General features: G+C 41.0%; 1 protein-coding gene across 1 annotated transcript in view; it reads right to left on the reverse strand.

Annotated features, from left to right (window-relative positions):
• LOC311426607 (netrin receptor DCC-like) overlaps positions 1 to 19395 on the reverse strand; it is a gene marked incomplete at its 3' end in the record, with an annotated part of 357717 nt that overhangs the window by 190524 nt on the left and 147798 nt on the right. The window contains exons 4-5 of the mRNA XM_084503074.1: positions 17586 to 17736; positions 17075 to 17211 (exon numbers count right to left, since the gene is read on the reverse strand). Of these exons, the coding sequence (XP_084359200.1) occupies positions 17075 to 17211; positions 17586 to 17736 (288 nt within the window). The remainder of the gene's footprint in view (positions 1 to 17074; positions 17212 to 17585; positions 17737 to 19395) is intronic.

Consider the following 19395-nt stretch of genomic DNA (forward strand, 5'->3'; position numbering starts at 1 on the left):
TGATAGATATAGGTGGGTAGTTAGGACTGCAAACTCAATCCTAACTCAGAATAAACCCCTACCCCATCACACATCCAGGATAAAATCCTTACACCAACAAATCCTGGACATCTGGATTTGCACCTTCCATGATGCATGCAATACGCGGTGTGTATAGAAGTGGTCACAAAGAAACACAGGAGCTACAAAAAGTCCCATTCACTAAAAAAATAAAAATAAAATAAGATTTAACGCCAAACAGGAACATAAATCAAGACACCCATACGGATTGATCAGATTTGTCCAAGGCAAAATCCTACAAAGGAAGCCCCAAAACACTTAAGTTAACCAACAGAGAAACCTACAGCATGTAAGCACCTTGTCAGCATTACTCATTAAACATGGTAAAGTCAGATAATAAAAGCTGAAAATTTGGAAACCTGATTTCCAGCTGGGATGCTCTGAAATGACAAACTGGAGACAAGGGAGCTTGTAAGCGAGGTGCTGCTTTCAGCCCCCACCTGCACCTTGCAGGGCACACGGGGCCTTCCTGGCATCTCCCCCCATCCAGGCTGGAAAACATTTTTAGTTTCGAATTGAGAAGTGAAGCTCATCTGTTTTCTTAGTCAAAGAAATGACAAAGCAGGAACTGCCGGTATTGAAATTTTAAAAATTAAGGAGAAAAAGAACTCAACCAAGCAACATTCGAGGGTCTGAAATCTCTCCTTTACCAATCTCAGATTCAAATGAGCTGACGAGGATGAATCTGCATCATGTTGGTATTTGTAGTTCCAAATCAAGAGGGAAACAGCCGAGAATGTAAATCTAGGCATAGCAGATGTTTGTCCACTTCCCCGAAAGATATCCTTGGTTTGCAGTCACCCTGGTCAAAGAGCAGTGCTCAAATTGCAAGCCTAGCCAGGGGCTGATTTGTGCAGGACCTGTAGGATACCTGTACTGACCTGGAGTAAAAGCCAACAGCCAGGCACACGAAGCGAGGAAGTCCTAGCACAGCACCCTGCTGGTTTGAATCCAGATTGTTTTTGTTAATAAACAACTTTTTTGTTGTTTATTTTTAACAGATTGAGACTTCCATGCATTCATTTCAATAGCACCACGTGCTGCAGAGCTCCAGTACACTGTTGCAAAAGGTTACCTGGTAGGTATGATTTATAGAGAAAAGCAGTGGTGAATTTTCCAGCACAAACACAAAGGACCTTTATCCAAGGTGTAAAACACACGGGAGAAAAGAAGACACACAAAACACTCGTCTCGGAGAGGCTCAGCTAAAAAAGAAAAAGTGAAAAAGCTCTTCCGCAAAGAAAATATTTTTTCTGTATCTTTGTTATTACAGAAGTGTTTTTTTCTCAAGTCTAATAAATACCAGAAAAAAATATGACCTTCAATTATTATATTAGAAAAAAAAAGTAATCATCTTATTTGAAAAGGTCAAGGACTTGCTAATTAGCTTTAATTTCATTAGAACAGGCTGAGGCTCTTGAACCAAAAATAGAGCATTAAAAAATTAATAAAGGGCTCCTTTGTGAAGTTTGTGGGTATTATATTTGAATTCTAGGTAGCATACCACTGTGCTGGTGGTGGTTTTTTTTGTTATGGTTGTTTTGGTTTGTGGTGTGTTTTTTTTTTATACCCAGATATTTTGGCAATCAATCCTCTTGATGTTGAGACAGAAAGGATGAAATGCTGTTCTATAAGAGAAAAGCTGTAGTACTCCTCCCACTTTTTTTCTATCTATTGATTTAGAATTAAACCCAACATTGATTTACAAAATTCATTTTTGCTCAATGAACTTATGTTTTCATATACTGAAGGCTCAGGAGAGCACAGAACCCCTCAGAAGCTGGCTCACAGAAGATGCAGGCATCCCTTCTGGCCTGATATTTCCGTGTTTCTAATAAACTACAAAATGGTTTATTTGAATTGCTACCTTTTGTGGGGAGTTATTTTATATAAGAAAAGTTTCAGACGAGGTGAAGCAGGCACGTCAAGCTGGGGCTTGGACATTGCTGCTGCCCTGGACAGGAGCACCCTTGATGCCCTCACATGACAATATTACCTGAAATAAAAGTGCCTGAAACAGTAAATCAAAATCTTGAAGTTTCACCACCAGTGAAAATAAATATATGAAAAATAAAAATTATTTAAAACAAAATTGCATCAAATGTGCAAGTATCCATTGGTCCAGAAAGAGAGAATAACTGCAGCCTGGTAGCTGGGGCTACAAGATCCAGGTCCTACTCCAGTTAAGAAATAATTTTACATAAAGAACTGAAAATATTCTGCAGAAAATTGAGAAGTCTGTGTGCTGACCTATGAGGTCAGATGAACATTTTCTTGTTCTTATTTTCTGGCCCCAGGCTCCTGTGTTTATCACTGCTGAGCAGCCTGGTTTCAGGAAGATGGAGAACACCCAACATTCTCATAGCAAATAAGTTTTGAGCATATGGGATCACATATTCAAACTCCCAAGCAGGATGTCTTAAAGGAAGGCATACCATAAGGAAGAAATACCTCACATTTAAAAGAAAAAAGAAAAAAAAGCTATCCTAGCACCAAATAAGGATGCAATATAGTAAAGATAAGATTAAAGCTAAATCAGGAGGCCAGAAAACCCTTTCATGTAGGCAATTGGTATAGATATCTTTATCCTTGCTTCTCCAGAAAGGAAAAATTATTTAATTTAATAATAAATAATCTCTCAGGAGTTGAAGAAAGCAGTGGTCAGCAGAGATCCGTATACAGGGCATAATTCCTCTTTTCTCTCCCTGAAGCGAAAGAAGGCAAGAAAAACATCCTCCCTTTCCCCATCAGCACACTGAAGACAAGGACAAGGCTTCATTGTCACTTAACTCTTGGGGAACAAGGTGCTGATGTCTCTTCTTTGACTAACCAGCCCATTTAGGACCCGTTCTGATTTACTGATTTACCTGACACCGTGGAGTAGAGAGAAACAGCCCCGTGAATTATTATCTGAGCTGCAGGACTGATGGGCAGGGGACAGCAATGGATAAGCCTCAGCGTTTAGCACAGCCCTGCTTGCAAATCCTTTCCGTCCCTGGCTGAACTGCTCCTTCTTCCTCCTGGTTTTGTTTTGAATGCAGATGAAGCAAAGTTAACAGTCTGCTGCCCCACATAGAAGAGATATACGGCCAAAGAGACATTCAGCACTGCACTCAATGATGCATTTGAAGATAATGGGGCACAACAAAGACACAGAGCAGACTTAACTACAGACGCTGAATAAATATCACTGCTGCTTCTAAGAAGAGCTTCGCAGGGCCAAAGGCAAACACAAAGGATGCTGCGTGAAGGGGAATGGGAAAACAGAAAAGAAAGGGGAAGGAATAGAGGCTAAGCTAGGTTGTGGCTTCCTCTTTTTATTTTATTTTTTTCTTTAAATCAGAGAGACCCTCACAAAGACACATTTATAAGCTGCTCAGAATTGTTATCCTTCTCTTCTGAAGATAAGGACTTAAACCTTGCAGGTCTGATAGAAACAAGACTCCTGCTGGCTGCAGGGGAGATTTCTGGTAGCGTAAAACCACAGGGATGTGTGCAATCTCTCAGGTGACTTCCCTCAAATATTTTCTGTGTCCTCTGGAATCAGCCAAACCGTGCCTCTTCTACGGCTGGGAAGTCACTAGGAAATGGAGGAATTTGGATATCCCCTGCATTAAAGTGACTCCTTTAATGTCCAACGAGACTGAGCCCACTGGGTTTCTGGGCAGGCAGTGGGGGAGAAAAGTGTTAAAGCAACCTCATAAAGCAACTAATCAATCGGGATGGGAAAGCTCTTTGAGGGAAGACTGTGAGGACACGTAACAATAGCTGTGAAAAAAAAAAAAAAGGTCTGAAACAGCTCTGCTAAAAATTGAGTGTAATACAGAAAATTGTTTTTCTGAGTAGAAGCTGAGAGAGCACACTGAAGAAATGTCTCTGGGAACAAAAACACCAAATAACATCTTCCCCCCTTCCGAAGGCAGGGAAAAAGTAAGAGTGGGGCCTACCCCATCTACATTTCACAGTAATAACAGTATTTGCATAACAGTCCTAGATGGTTGGCATACATATGCTCACAGAATGACTTTATTTTACAAGTATGACTTGTATGCAGTGCTTAATAAGGCCTTTTAGGGCTAATAAGGCCTTTCCTGGATGTGAAGCCTTCCCGGGCTTCCCAATAGCATCCCAGGGTTGGGAAACAACACAAACCCAAACCCAGGATGAGATTTAAGTCCTTTGGGCAACCCGCTGACCCCACAAAAGGGAAGGCCACGGAGGCCTGAGGTGGCCGGGCCTAGTGCCCACGGTGGACAGGTCACCCCGCGGTAGGACTGCAAGGCCCAAACCACCAACACCAGCACCCAAATTTAACCACCAGAGCTGAGGGAAAGAGCCATCACTACCCTTATTCCCCTCGTTCTCCACAGCGCTATTGTCAAAACCGATCGATTTTTGCTTTAGAAGCTGGTTCCTGTGTTTTCGGTTTAAGTAATAAAAGAAAATCCAAAGCCTCACTGGGAAACTGCTAAATCTCCTCGTACTTGTCAGTTGAGCTCTTCCATCATAAACACCAGAGCAAGGTGCAGGCAAATCAATTTATAAGTCTAAGAAATTATTTCCTACATGCCCAATATTATACAGGCCCATATGAAACACGCTTAGTCTCCTAAATCACTTGATGCATTAATTTCATTTTCAAAAGTCCTGGCTTAAAAAAACACGTATTTGATCAACTGTTCGATTTTATTTTGCCCTTTCAAAGGAAAAATAATGTTATCTAAATCATTGTTTTTGTGAAAGCAGAAATTTCAATTATTAGGTCTTTCTCTTGATAAATGTAATCATGTCTGTGACAACATTGTATGAAAACATACTGTGGGCAAGGCTGTCTCTCTGTGCCAGCTCTACCTGCCAAATTCATTTATAAATATGGATTACAGTATCAAACCAAATTGTATCATTAACTCAGAGGTCACGGCCGTTTTATATAATCTTACAAACCGAGGTCCTACATGGAACAAATCTATTTGCCTTCAAATATGAAGTCTGCTATACCTGATAGTGTGCTTAGCTAGCTGTGCTCTCCAAGATGATGTAAAGACCCTCCATCCTCAACGCACAGGCACTCATTTTATCACTGTCCTAGATAGCCACGGAGAAATATTTGTCTTTTTTATGACAGAACCAAAGAGAAACTCCCAGCTTGTTTGGCAACCAGAACTCAACAGACAATTCACCTGATGCTCACAGCTGAAAAAGAAACAAGAAATATTAGACTAGGACATCAGCACAGGCAAGCTGTCCCCATTAAACGCTGACTGATAGCCTTCAGGACAGGAGCTGCTTAAAGCTGGGAATTATCTCAGTGTGCTGTATTTTTATTTTTTAGGAGAAGTTATTTTTTAGGAAAATGCACCCAAAACAAGGCTACAACAGACAGCAGGCACTGTGGCACAGCATCTACAGAAGGAACTGCAGCCAGCCCTTTGGGGACAGATCTGTGTGCAGCAGTTTAGTTTAACCCTTTATCCAGCTGGGTCATTCTTTTCTAGTCCTTTCCTACTGGCATCATTAAAAAAAATAAATAAATCTGTGATAAACAAGATACTTGTACAGCAAAGGAGGAGAGAGTGGGGAAATAATTAAAATCATTAGTGTTTACTGAAAAAAAATCAAGTGTGGAAGCTATTTCTAGCCCTCAAATCATCAGTGACTTCCAGCCACGCTCTTCCATTTGAAATTTTATTCGTCTCTGGCTTCCACGACTCTGTTCTCGCCCAGGTCCCACTGTGTTTCTAATTATTTCCGAAATGCATCTTCCTGACACTGCTCCTAACCTCCCTGCGACACGCGAGCTTGCCCTCGACACGGCTCTGGCAGCATTTGCATAATGCTTCACACCGGGGCAGCGATGCAGCCTCCGGCCCCAGACCTGGGCTCAAAGATCACCTCTTGTTCCACCCCAGACATCTGTCTGCAAAAGCAAATAGTGTTGCCCGTGGAGAACAGTTATTATAGCATCCCCACTCGTAAAGTAAGTGGCATCTTAGACTTCTCCAAGGCTTTTACCTGGAGAAAGCAGCACGGAGCAGTGTCTCGCCTGAGGTCTCAGCAGTCACCCTGTGTAGGTGGGCACTGAAAAGAGACTCGGAGTTGAAGCTTCCCGAGAGCTATAAGGCACAGGCACAGTCTGGATAGAGCTGCAGTCCTATGAGTTTGCATGTAATAAAAATTAAGCTTTCTTCTGAAACAGCTTTGGTTTGCCTCGTGGTTCAGAAAGTGATCTCAGACCAGAAGTCATGAGATGCCTATCAGGGGCCAGCTTCATCTTACAGCTACCTCCAGAGCCTCTCCTCCCTCAAATGAGGTTTTACTTCATAAACTGATCTCAGAAAATGAGATTACTTCTGTTTCTTTAAAGGGAATAAATTGTTAACTTCAAAAAGTAAAACTTTTTGCACAAAATAGGCAACGCTTCTTCAGTTATCCATGCAAATCGGTGGGAAGAAGAATGGAAAGATGGAAGTTAAGCAAAGATTTTGAAAAGGTCACTGAAAAAAATAGCTTCAGGTTAAAGAGTGCCTTCACTAGATGGATGTTTGTGCGATGTCACACAAGAGCAAACAATCTTCCATGCTACAAACCAGCATGAATTAGAGATGGAAGATTTAGGCAAATGATACACGGCTAGGAACATTAAAAAAAAATATATGACTGTGATGAGCCAACTGAGCAAAAACGCTATTGGAAAAATATTCAAAGCACTATTTTTAAAAGATGCACTCATCAAGAGCATTTCATGTAACTGAGTTTAAAAGTTCATTTGCTTTAAGTATCAAAAGCATCCGCACCATGAACGAATACATTTTTCCATTATTTAAAGATTGTGGGGGAGAAAAATATATACAGCCACCGGTTAGTCCCCATGCTAAGCTAATTGAGTTGCAGCCTCTAGGATTTCTCCATTTGGAATAAAAATATTAACTAAAATTAATACTTTTTTTTAATGAAGCTATTAATAAATGATTCAGACTTCAAACGGATCCTGTTTTGTGAAGACCTACATTTTAAGCTGCTGAGCACAGAAGTCCAGCTCTTTTTTTTTTTTTTTTTGAGCAATAAGCAACTTACAAAAGGAACAATCGAAAGTTAAGCACAAAGAAATTAAAATTAGCCTAACAAAAGAGAGCCCTGCTCGCAGCGCCGTAAGAAAACAGGACCGCTTACGTAAAACTTAAGTCAAATTTGGTGGAAGAAATAACAAAAACGGAGATTATTGGACGGATCTATTTTGAGGACGTTATTCTGGAAGGAAGACTAACTCATTTTACCCCTGGTTCCAACCAGCACCAGCGTGTTTGCCTTCTCTCCAGCTCCAAAACAATGCCACGACAAGCTGGGAGCCTGAAAACAACCCCAAACACCTGGGGACACAGCTCATCCCCAAACAGCACCCAAAATCCACGTCTTCTGTGCCCAACAGTGCTGTTCCTTGCCTGTCTGTCCTCACCTCGGTGGGATTTCTCTTTCATCCTTAAACCTTCACCCTCGTGCTATCCTGCCTTCAGAGATCTGACTCGGCCAAGCAGCCGATCTTTTCTAAGGCTGCTTTGAAAGAAGCAGCTCAAATAAACGCTTTAAAAATAGCTTGACACTTGGACGAGGGTCCCCAAGGATGGATAGAGCAACACAGCCCTACCCCGAGAGGGTGTGAGCACAGGTCAGAACCACAAAGCAAAGCCACGCTTTCTATTTTTGCTGTGCTTGTCCTTTCTGCACACGGTTTTCTATCAGGATTAGAGGAGAAGAGCTGACAACTGCAATGAGAGCTCCTCCCCATCTCAATTTTCTCTCTCTCTTTTTTTTTTTTTTTTCTCTCTCCCAAAACTGCATGCAAATAACAGAGAACTTTAAGAGCTCAATACCAACTTCTCCACCCCGTTTCTCTTCTGGCCAAATCCATTTACACCGTTTCATGCTATCACAACATTTACTGGCCACATTTAAGAGCCAGCTGTGTACAGGAGGGAGATTTGGATCAGGAGCCAGAAATTCACCTGTAGAAGTGTGCAGGTGGGGTCTGGCAAATGGACAGAGAAAGTTTCAGACCCTGAACCAGGAGTCTGAACAGTTTTCCACTGGATTAACTTGTGCACAAGCAGAAATTCTGTTCTCCATATGAACAAAAAGTTCATAATTTCTTATACATAAGGAGGTGGCTTAAAAACACTCGTCGTTATCTTCAATTGGCCTGCAGCTATGCTTTAATTAGATAAATTGTAATAAAGAGTTGCTCGCAAACCCCATACTGTGCATATCTAATACACCTACAAGGCTTAAAAGGGAATAAAAAATAGATGCTGGCCATACACTAGTCCTTCAAAACCAACTACAAAGTTATTTAAAGCACATTAGCTGTGGCACCCCATGGTGCACAGTCCTCAACACCACTCTGCTGCTGGGGAAATAGTCAGTGAAGTTGGTTTTTCATGGAAGTTTTAAGCTGGTGTATATCTGTAAATAAAATACGATCACCACACAGTGTCTGTCCACAGATATTCTCCACCAGAGAGCTTCACACCTTCCGCAGCCTCTCAACAGCACGGGCCCATGTTACATGAAGCCTCTGCAATAAGATCCAAAATTGCAGAAAGAACAGGAATAATCCCCCGTTAACCTCGTAACTATACATCTAAATATACTTATGATAAAGAACTCGTTCTCTTATTGAACGTCTCCCTTGGGCGGCGCAGGAGGAAGGAATCGTGTTATTTCAAAAGTTGCAATTATTTAGCAGTCACACCAAAGTCGGTGCCAGCTTGTTTATGCAGCTCCGCTGAACGATGATGCAGCCGGGGCCTAAATTGAGTTCGCCGTTTCCTTTCCCCCGGCATAGCAAACTGTTTGTCTAAGCTAATAAATGTGCGTATTAACCCAGGCACCTCGCAGGAAGCCTGCTGCGTGCCCCGCTCAATACGCTCTAGTTAAACTAATCGGAGCCATTTACTCTTTTTAAGACTTTCAAGAGCCTCTCCCCTTTCAACTGAGATATAACACAAAGCGGCTTTAGGAATCGTGAAGAAGTGCAAAAGCTGGGAAAAGCCACAGCAAGAGCACTCGGTATGTTTATTACGAGTAAAGGACATTTTTCAGTCTTGGACACTGTCCTGTTTTTTAATAGCTGATTTTTGGCAGGTGCATTAATTTGTGTTAACTACGTCGTTTAATGGGAAGCACTCCATAACTAAGTGGAGTTCACCACGCGTTTCATTCAGGACCTTGTACAATGATTAATCAAACTGATGGCCAATCGCTCATCACACCAAATCAAAAGCAGAGCCAGAAGGCGAGCAGAACAAAAAAGGTCTAACGCCACCTATTTATCTCGTGTTATAAATGGAGAACGTGGGGAAGCACAAGAGCATGTAAGCAGAGTGATTTCTCAGTACCTTTCAGTCTGATTTTCATCACCTCATATCAACAACAGAATAATTTTGTTGGTGGAGGGGGAAAATGAATTTGTGAGATGCTGCAGCTTTAAGGTCAGAGTCCAGGGGGAAGTTTTGCAGGTATCAGAAATTTTCAAATACAGATTTATTTTTTTTGTTGTTGTTACTAAGTAATGGCATTAATATGCTTTGCAATGAGATCTGCATGTTTGGGCTGGCGTGTAGGAAGTACCAGGATGACTTACGCTCAAGCACTTTGCTGCACAAAGTCTTCTGGAGAGCTCTGCAATAGAGAGCAAATCACTCCAAGGGCAAAGAGAAAGCACTTCTTTTGTCACAATTATATTCACGCTGTTCTTCATTTATAGCACGAGAGATAAAAGGCTGAAGTAACCCAGCTACGAGCTCTTCTCTCCCATTGAATCACAAACTAGAAAGAGCTGAACACCCGACGGTCAGGTGAAGCACTGAGCACCACTCCTCTCACAGGAACCTTCCTGCTTAAAACAGTTAAAAGAGAAAAAAAATAAATAATAATAAAGCTTTTCTTTTAAAAAAGCAAGCTGCTTAAAATGTTTGCAGACATCTGTTGTTTTTACTTCTCAAATTCAGCCAGCAATATGGAGAAACTCATTTCATTTTTGTGCCTTCCCTGCTGGTCCTTTTCCATTTTGGGGGAAGTATGTAATATGCTCTACTTCTTGGAAAGAGCACGGTGCTAAACAGTGCTAATATATTTCTTATAGTACAGCATTATGAAAGATTTCTAGCACTGCAACTAGCTGAGGAGCTGCACAGTGAGAGAACATGGACCTCTCTCCTGGGCTGTGCTCTCGTCTTTTCCTGCTGGATGCTCATAAAACAGTAAGCTAATCAATATTTAAATGCAAATACATTTAAAGTTATGCAGCAATCGGTTATAAAATAATGCTAATGCTTTGGAAAAATCAGAAATTCATAAATTAAAGGAATCTGGGGGGGCTTGTTTGTTTTGGTTTTATTTCCCTCACCCAAAATAGAACAAAATGAATGCTTCAGTGCCCAGACCTCACTGGTGGTCAAACTGATCCACAACAGCTAAACCTTTTTGTTTGTTGTTTTTTTTTTTTTTAAACTCATGAAGACTTAACACCAAATCCACATCGACAGCAGCTCTTGCACACACACAACTCATGGTTCTACTTAAAAACGAACTCAAGGTCCTACTTAAAAACAAACCGAGAAGCAAGAGCGTATACGAAGCAAGAAAAATACTTTACAGGTGTCTGAAGTAGGTATCTGGGACAACAAACCTGTCGGCCTGGGGAGCATCTGTGTTGGTGCAATGCTGTTTTGAAGACTTACGCTGGTAGGACTGTGCTCAGCACATCTCTTGGTGGCCCTGGGAGAAGTCAGAACATGGCCATAGCAATGGCTGATCCACCAAATGAATGCTTTAAAAATCAGACTCTGCACAGACCCAGCATAGTTACCTTTCTATCATTCATCCTCTTTCGAATTCAAAGGGATTTGTGTACCAATATTTTCCCCTGAACCTGTAGATCATCCCAAGATACAGCAATTTTCCTGGGATCACCCAAGGGTATCACAGAGCTTGTTAGGCATATTTAGTTTTAATAGAATGGAATTGAAACACCATTATCAGAAACTGGCAACAGTTAAGTTGCACTCAAGTGCTTCTTATGAGTGGCACGTGCTGAATAAGTATTTGGTACTCGTGATGTATGGACAAGACTTAAGTTTTCAGAAGGGTCTGAATTAGGCACTCAACCCCCACTGCATTCATTGCTGTACCATTACCAGGATGAGATTCCCTTTACCTGCAAGTTGGCATCCGCCTTATTATTCACAGATTCCATTCAAGGAAAAGACACTTGAAGAAAATGACGCTAAGTCTTCATTCAATCTACAAACCTGTAAATCCTGAAGTTATTCTCCAATAGGAAGCTCCACAGATTAATATAATCTTTCCAAGTGAAAAAAAAATCATTTCATCAGCTTTATATCTGCGTCAGAGACTTTAGCACTCGCACCTGCTCAAATATTTTGTCTTTCTCGACGGCACTCAAGTCGTGCCATGAGATTTTTGATTCATTGAGGGTGCTGAATGAGCCAGTCGTGCTGCTCAGGCTGCTTGGCTGCCTGGTTTTATGTAGTTTAAGGTTAAAATCATCCATCAGAATGTCAGGCATGTTCCTATGTACCAGGAAAACTGCAAATATCTCTTTGCAAAATGCTGCTGATTCCAATCCTTGCACTGACTCAGCACTGCTCCAGAGAGGCCAGGAATTTAGTTATGCATATGCTATCTTGTAGCCCTTCTTCAAGTGTCCTATTAATAAAATACTCTTCACACATCCGTCTCAGCAAGGACAGCTCCTCTCCCCTTCCATCCCTTGAATCTGTTGCCACGCTTATGTTTTTCCTCTCTTCGTTTGCACTCCTCCAGAAGGCAGAACAAATCTGAGATCAAGAGCAACGGGAATTTACAGTAAAAAAAACCTGTCAGAGCTCAGACTGCTTTCCCAGGGGGGAACCTGGGGTATTCTGTGGTGTTTTGCAGTTTACTGTTTGTGCCAGCACAGCCCCCCGATAGTGCCAAGAATTCATCATTTCTGTCAGAGGGTTGCACAGCTCTGCTGGTACTGTGATATTTCCTTTCCTGAACATACAAAACCTTTGAATGAAGCAGCTAATAGCCTGGATCCAGTCTCAGAACATCTCCATAACATTATTTTACTGGTTACGGGGTCTCAAATTTCTCTCATTGGTACTGTACGACCATACCATCCGCCCCATTAGCACGACGCAACAGTAGGTAAATGATTTCCAATAGAAATGTTTTGGCCCCAGATCCGTAAAATTCATTCTAAACCCTGTCCAAATTCATTTTTTGCCTGGATGGAAAAATCTTGCTGCCTCCGTGAAACCACTGAACGCCATCGATTATATAATACATTCGAAAAATCCTTTAAATAAAGTGGGAGTGAACACTGAAAGAGTTGATTTTATTGATCCATCTCCTCCAGCACCTTCACCGTCGAAAGGCTGGGTACATTTCTATCTATAAATCCCTTATTTCCAGAGTTTGGATCGCCTATCCCACATCAACCCACTGAAAAGAAGTCCCTTGGCATGGCCAAATTGCAATATTTGATTTTTATATTCTAAGGTCACACTACCCCTAATGTTTTCATATCATATGAGAACAAGATATGTTTCATCAGCCTTCTGGAAAAGGGTGTCAGGACACCTTGGACATTTAGGTTGACTTGTTGGCTCGACAGAGGAGCTGTAGGGACAGATAACCACTGTTGCCATGCCACAGACTCAAAATCAGACCTGCGAGAAATATAAAGGATAGTATCAACGTTTTAGATTTACACTTTTTTATGGATTAAAGTTATAAAGATGAATGGGAGAGATTGGGTTTTACATTCATATTTCTCATTTTTGCCTGCCAAAAACCATCATGGGACTGTCACAGATTACTGTGCCAGCTCACATATACATACGTCCTGTTCCAGAAATAAAAATTAACTCAGACCAAGGAATAATTAGTCTATATTGCATTTAATTTCTCCAAGATAGCAAGACCTGAACAAGTTTAACCCATTCGACAGTGCCAGGCCACGAAGGAACAGAGCCCCAAATCAGTTTTCTAGGATTCACCAGCTTTGGTAGAGCTGATGCAACACCTAACCCAGTGAAGATCCAGCTGCTCCTCTGAAGTTTATCATAGCAGGTGGTCTGCTATAGTTCAGAAATTATTTTACAATGGGTACAGGGCTGGATTTGACTGAATATTAGCAGTAGCCTCTAACGGGTTTTGTAAATCTTGCAGTACTCATGCATTTGTGCAACGTTACCTTAAGCTGCACTCAAAGTATGAGGAGGTTACTCATTTTTCAGGCTCTCACTGCTCTGTCAAACCACATTATGGTGATGCAGGCTTCCTTCTCAATGCTGCTCTCTACCTAAATGATTCACACACAAGAACACGATCCATGCCCGCTTTATTCACTGCTTCCCACGACCTTGATCTCCCAATATCCATTTTGCCGCTGGAATTTATGCAGCAGAGCTCAAAGTAAAACAAGAAAAAACGGATTTGACTGAGATGCAGAGTGCTTACAATCGTTCATTCTTGTCAAAAAGACCTAGGTGATTTCATAAGCCACTTCTCACGCAGCAGCAAACCTTACTTTTGATGTAGCTTTTCTTCCGCGGTGGCGAAACGAAACCAGTGCTAAAAACACTTCATATTAAAAACTCCCTCGTGGAAGGCATTCGTATAGATGACTGCAGTTTGGAAGTATTTTTTGAGTTGCTTATACCTTATACATATGGATGCTTAGTAAAATTTAGCAGTAGTTTTTCCTCCAAACACCATGCCAGGCCCATTTTTTTTTCCTTCAGTAGATGCTGTGCTCTTCCCCTGCCGTACTGGCACAGCTATAAGAGCAGCTCGCTCGTTGATGCAATCAAAGGACCATCCAAACAGTAAGGAGGAAGAAAAGAAATGAAGTTCATAGACATTCAGATCTCATCATACAACTTTATGACCATCTGCAAAAATGATTTTACAGAATTCAGTTCAGAAACTCCACCAGGACCTGAAATCCCAGATGTTGGACCCACTACCAAAGTGGGCTGAGTATGTAGAAATAGGATATAGACAAGTTTTTCCTACATTTATGACACTTTGAGAACTTTTAGGCCATGGAGGTAGGGTTTTTTCTCTGCCAAGAACAGCAGACTTTCAAGTCTTGCTCAACAAAACACGGAAAAAGCCATCAAAACCCCTTCTGAGGACAAAAGGGTTTAAAAATAAAAAAAAGGCACTTCTCAAAGTTAGAAAATACGCAGAAAGGAATTTAGTCGAGCCCCGTTCATACATCTAATCTTCAAACATTTGTCTAAACTCTAAATTCCCTAAAGCTACTGAGCATGTAGGTGATTTATATATTAAAAAAGGTAATCTGCACCAGACCTTTTAATATTCAGTACGCAGGGCGACGCGGCTAAAATATTGCCAAAAGGCCACGCTACAAAATCACGATTTAGCAAAATTTCTCAGCTCGCCTTGCAAATTCATTTACATCTTGCGATGTTAGGCCTACATCCAACACAGGAGTTATTTTTAGCTTTTGAAAAGAAAAAAGGGATTCCATTGTGCAGTACTCTCCATTCCTTGCAAACAGCCTCATTACTTTAAAGATCAAAAGCATCTTGCCACCATGTGATGTAACTAACTTTGATCTGACGCCGTCTACCCAGCTAGACTTCAGAAGAGATAATTATGGGACTTGATTTGCTTTTTTTTCAAGCACTGCAAATGTCTTGCTTATCCCTCTTCGCACTCCAAATGCTTCAACAATTAAAGGATTACATCAATATTAAAAAATGCAAGTTTGGCAACAAAACGCAGATCAGCGATTTACAGTTTGTTAACTAAACGAGCGCATTAACTCTAAGAAAACATATCTCCATTTGTATCTAGCAAAAAAAAATAAAAGTATGAATTTGTTATGCTGTTTACGAGATACAATTACATGAGAAACTTGGTACGTTTGAGAGTTTCCTACTGGTAAGGATGAATTCAACAAATAAATAGATTTGTAGCCCTGCTATATTGCTCTGGAAAAACAGATACCAGGGGATTGTCATCATCATCTGCTGAGTTTTAGCCACTTAATAACATTTGAGTCCTTTGAACAGTTGCTGTTATTAATGCAAACATACATGAACACGACGCTTCGTTTTCAGCTGCCTGTCACAAATGAATGATTTACTCATGAAAACAAGAAATGCACATAAATATTGTGCCTTTTTTATCTGCTCTGAATTTGTAAATTCCTTGGTAACATATGTGAAAAGGAACTTAGAGAAAAAAAAATCAACACAGCTCATAGCAACTGCTTCTTTTATATAATACAAACACGGAGTACACTTGAATTGTGTCGTGGCAATGCAGTTTTGGCTTCCTCTTGAGATTGCAAAGAGTCGGCAATTGTGGCATCTTTCATCCTCGTGCACTTCTAGTTTCATTCTTAGTACTATCTTGCCATTATGTTCCCTCCTTTTAACGTTTTTCGTTTTTGTATTCAACCTTCCAGTCATGTCATATTGCCATCACATACCTCTCAGAATGTGCAAGAAAATGTATGCGCTTTTAATTTCTACATGACACTTACAGAAAAAGGCATAATGCAGGTAGAGCCAGATGCATTACACACCAAATGCAGGCAGGAATAAATTTTTCAACAGGTATACAAAGGACCTAGGTGCAAATTTCCTATTAATTTTTACGTGAATCACATGGCCAGAAACAATCTGTGCAAGAATCAACACGATGATCATCCAGCCACAGTTGCTCTTACCAACAGATACCGCTATTGATGCTGATCCTCTATCATTGGGGAGAAATATTAATCTAATTTCTACTTCCCAATCAACTCTTAGTCACCCAACTGCACTGTGCATTTGAAATAAGACATCTTTCAGTTAGACAAGTACATTGCCCAAGAAGTCACCTGCCTTTTTAGTATAATTCCTTATAATGAAAACAATTTCCCAAGCTGAACTTCTGCAATAATAAATCCACATTTTTATTTTCACCCAGTAAAACAATGTATTCCGCTAATGTACCCAAAGAAACAGAACTGAACCCTCCATCATCAGCAATTACTATATTTTATTACAGCTAGATAAAAGGATATTGTTGTACAAGCACTGAATATCCTATAATCCAAATTAAGGCAGTATTCACTAATGAAAGTATTTTTATGCATAAGCTTTAAAGTCTGAATATAAAATGAAGAGCACATTGAAATACATTATTGTTTGACTAAGAATTAGCTACGTAATATTTTAGATCTGACTGAACAACACTGAGGTACTCTGCTACTGCTCAAGGGTTTAAATGAAGAAAATAGAAAAAAGGCAGCTCACAAATTTAAATGTTTCTTATTTCATTAATGTTTGCCATGAAGAAGGGATGTGTGATTTGAGATATCAGAGAAAGCAGGTTCAGTCAGGAGGGTGCTTCCATAAAATTTAACAAGAACCCTCAGACCGTCGCTGCTGAGTGAGGACTTCCACAAGTGTAACTTTTGATATTTTAGTGGAAATACTCTAACATACATTGACTTTTCTTACCTTAATATATTGACAGTCATCCACACACCCTGAAGGACCAGCCCTGTTTCTCTGATCCTAATAATATTGCAGAACCATGCAGGAAAAGAGGGCACGTTTGGTGAGCAGCTACAGACCTGATTTTCACCCATTGTACTTCTCACTTGCTCATCAGTGACATGCATTTTAATAGGAGAAATAAGGCTTCAGGAAGCAGAAACAGAAGGAAGGACCGTTTACAGAACACCGTAGCAGTTAGCATCCAATACCATAGGATATTCAGCAACAAGCTTATGGGACACAGTGGATATATCCAAAGATTTACAGGATTTGGTTTCCATAGGTGTGAATTCCTGATCAAGGTGGAGAAGGAATTTTGCAATTTGCAATTACTTGGAATTACGGAAATTAAGTCATTGTGAAAAAGGCAACGATTAGAAAAGTTCTTGGAGAAGCAAAGCAGGAGCAGTTCACGGACTCACCCATCACTGACAGTTCCGCAGAGCCGCTGCTGTTCTCGTTCTTGTAGGTGACGACGCATGTGTACGTCCCTGAATCATCATCGGTCACGTTTGATATGAGTAAGTTACTGCCAGCCAGTAATGAATACTTCTTGGACCTGAAACATCGATATTGTATGTTTGCAGGGTGTTAAGATGGGATCTCTACCCAGCAAAACACACATCGTAAATTATTCCGCAAGTAATTCCCAGCTGCGATTTTTGCTGTTAATAACTTTACACCTCCATTTTAAATACCAGCCTAGTAATCCATTGTAGCAGGCGACATTTATGATCGAATTCCACCCTCAGATTTGGCGTGGAGATTAATTACATGGGCAGGTAAAAAAAAACTGGTCCAGTGTCATTCATATTTAGGAGAAAATTTCACGGCCTCCAAGTCTACCCCACTGAACTTCAAGTATTAACGGTTTCGCCTTTAATTTGCTCAAGGTAAATGTTATGATATGAAAGGCATGAAGGGGTGAGGTACCTGATGGGGAGCACTTCTTCTCCTCGCAGCCACGTGAAGGTGGGAGGGGGGTACCCAGAGACGCAGCACTCCAAAACAGCATCCTTCCCTTCCATGGCCATCACGTTGGACGGGCGCTGCAGGAAAAATTGTTGCCTGTGCAGACCTGGATCTACGAGAGCAAAAGAGGTAGTTAAGTTAAAAAAATAAAAAAATAAAAAAAAAAGACACATTCTTTTTGTTGGGGAATATATAAACCAGCTGATCAATAATGGCCCCAAGAGACCACACTTTTCACAGATTCTTACTGATGGAAAAAAATAGAAAATCATAGTAGAGACATAAAAAGCGTATCAAATCACAATCCTAGAGCCACTTATGGGTTGAACCAAGGGAGCAATTTGCAGGCGGAACAATACCAGCTTTCAGCAAGGTGAGAATGGACTGTTTATAGCCTGGTATTAAAGCCAGGTCTCGGAAAGCCACAGGAAGAGGCACAGCCGCGGCAGGAAAAGAGAGAGAGATATGTGAGGTTATAAGTGGTCCGGGATTAATGACGCTGTTTTGGAGTTGGAAGAGGGAAGTTCATAAATATGGCGAGGAGAGAGGAGGAAAGCTTCAAGTGAAGGAAAACAGAATATAAAGGAAGAACTTGAAAAGCCTGAACTGAAGAGGAATTAGGAGAAAGATCAGTGCCCTGAGTTATCCTTTGCCTTACAGCAGGTGTCCACATGGACATGCCATGTGTCTGAGGCTGGCTCAGCTGGCCTTAAACACTTACTTGTATAAAACCAAGCCAAATTCAAGGTGCACGGCTTAGGGTGAGCCAAATCTCTCCGTCAGCACCAACCAGACAGTTTTTAAGACACCCACACTCAGGTAATGAGCTGGCCGACCCCAAATCCCACCCGCGGTGTCTGAAATACCAGCAAGCAGAGCCATACGCCGAGGAGATCTGCAGGGTTTGTTTGCTTTTACATGAGTCTGTTCCTCCTCTAAAAAAAAAAAAAAAAAAAAAGCTTTCATTTTCTTATCGCAGATGTTGAAGCAAATGTGCTGGCCCACAGCCATTAAACATTACTCCTTGTTTCTGACACAAACATAAAAATTACACAATATAAATGAATATTCCTACCAAAATTAACAGCTACCAGATCTTCCAAAATCATCTCGAAGTAATTAACTGCTTCTCCCGTAGAAGTAGGAAGAAGCAGTAAGGAATTTGTTATGGATTTACTACAGCAGATCTCAACTTCGTATCGGAACCAGATGGACGAGCAGTTTCCAGCCATCCGAATTACAACTGCTGCAGAAGTTAGCACACAAAATTCAATAGCTTCAATCTGTGAAGAGATCCCAGGCTGACGTCCTGGTTTTTGCTAGGATAGAGTTGATTTTCCTCCTAGTAGTTGCTATGGTGCTAGCTGAAAAGCCACACGGATACTTGGGGAAAGCATCCAAAGATGTCCTTTCCTTTGGGCACGCCTTGTGGATGCGGACATCCGCAATTTCTTCTCAAAGAACCAAACTCTTGAACAATGGTTTGGTGTTAATGCTAAAAGAATCATCGCCCAAAAGGTCTGTGGAGCACGGGCTGCGAGCTTCGGCACGAGGTACAGCATCATTTGTACGATCTCCATCCACTTACTCTTGGAAACGGGGTTAAAAATATCACTGAACGTGTACTGGGTAAACCCTGGGAAAATATGGATTAATGGCACGACAGCTACTTCAGGATTTGGTTGAGTTGTCTGATAAAACTAACGACTGCTCCACCAGTACAACCTGTTATTTCCAGCTCATTACAAAGGGTCTATCAAGTGATATTTCT

Source organism: Aythya ferina (assembly GCF_964211825.1).
Source record: "Aythya ferina genome assembly, chromosome: Z".
Classification (NCBI taxonomy): Eukaryota; Metazoa; Chordata; class Aves; order Anseriformes; family Anatidae; genus Aythya; species Aythya ferina.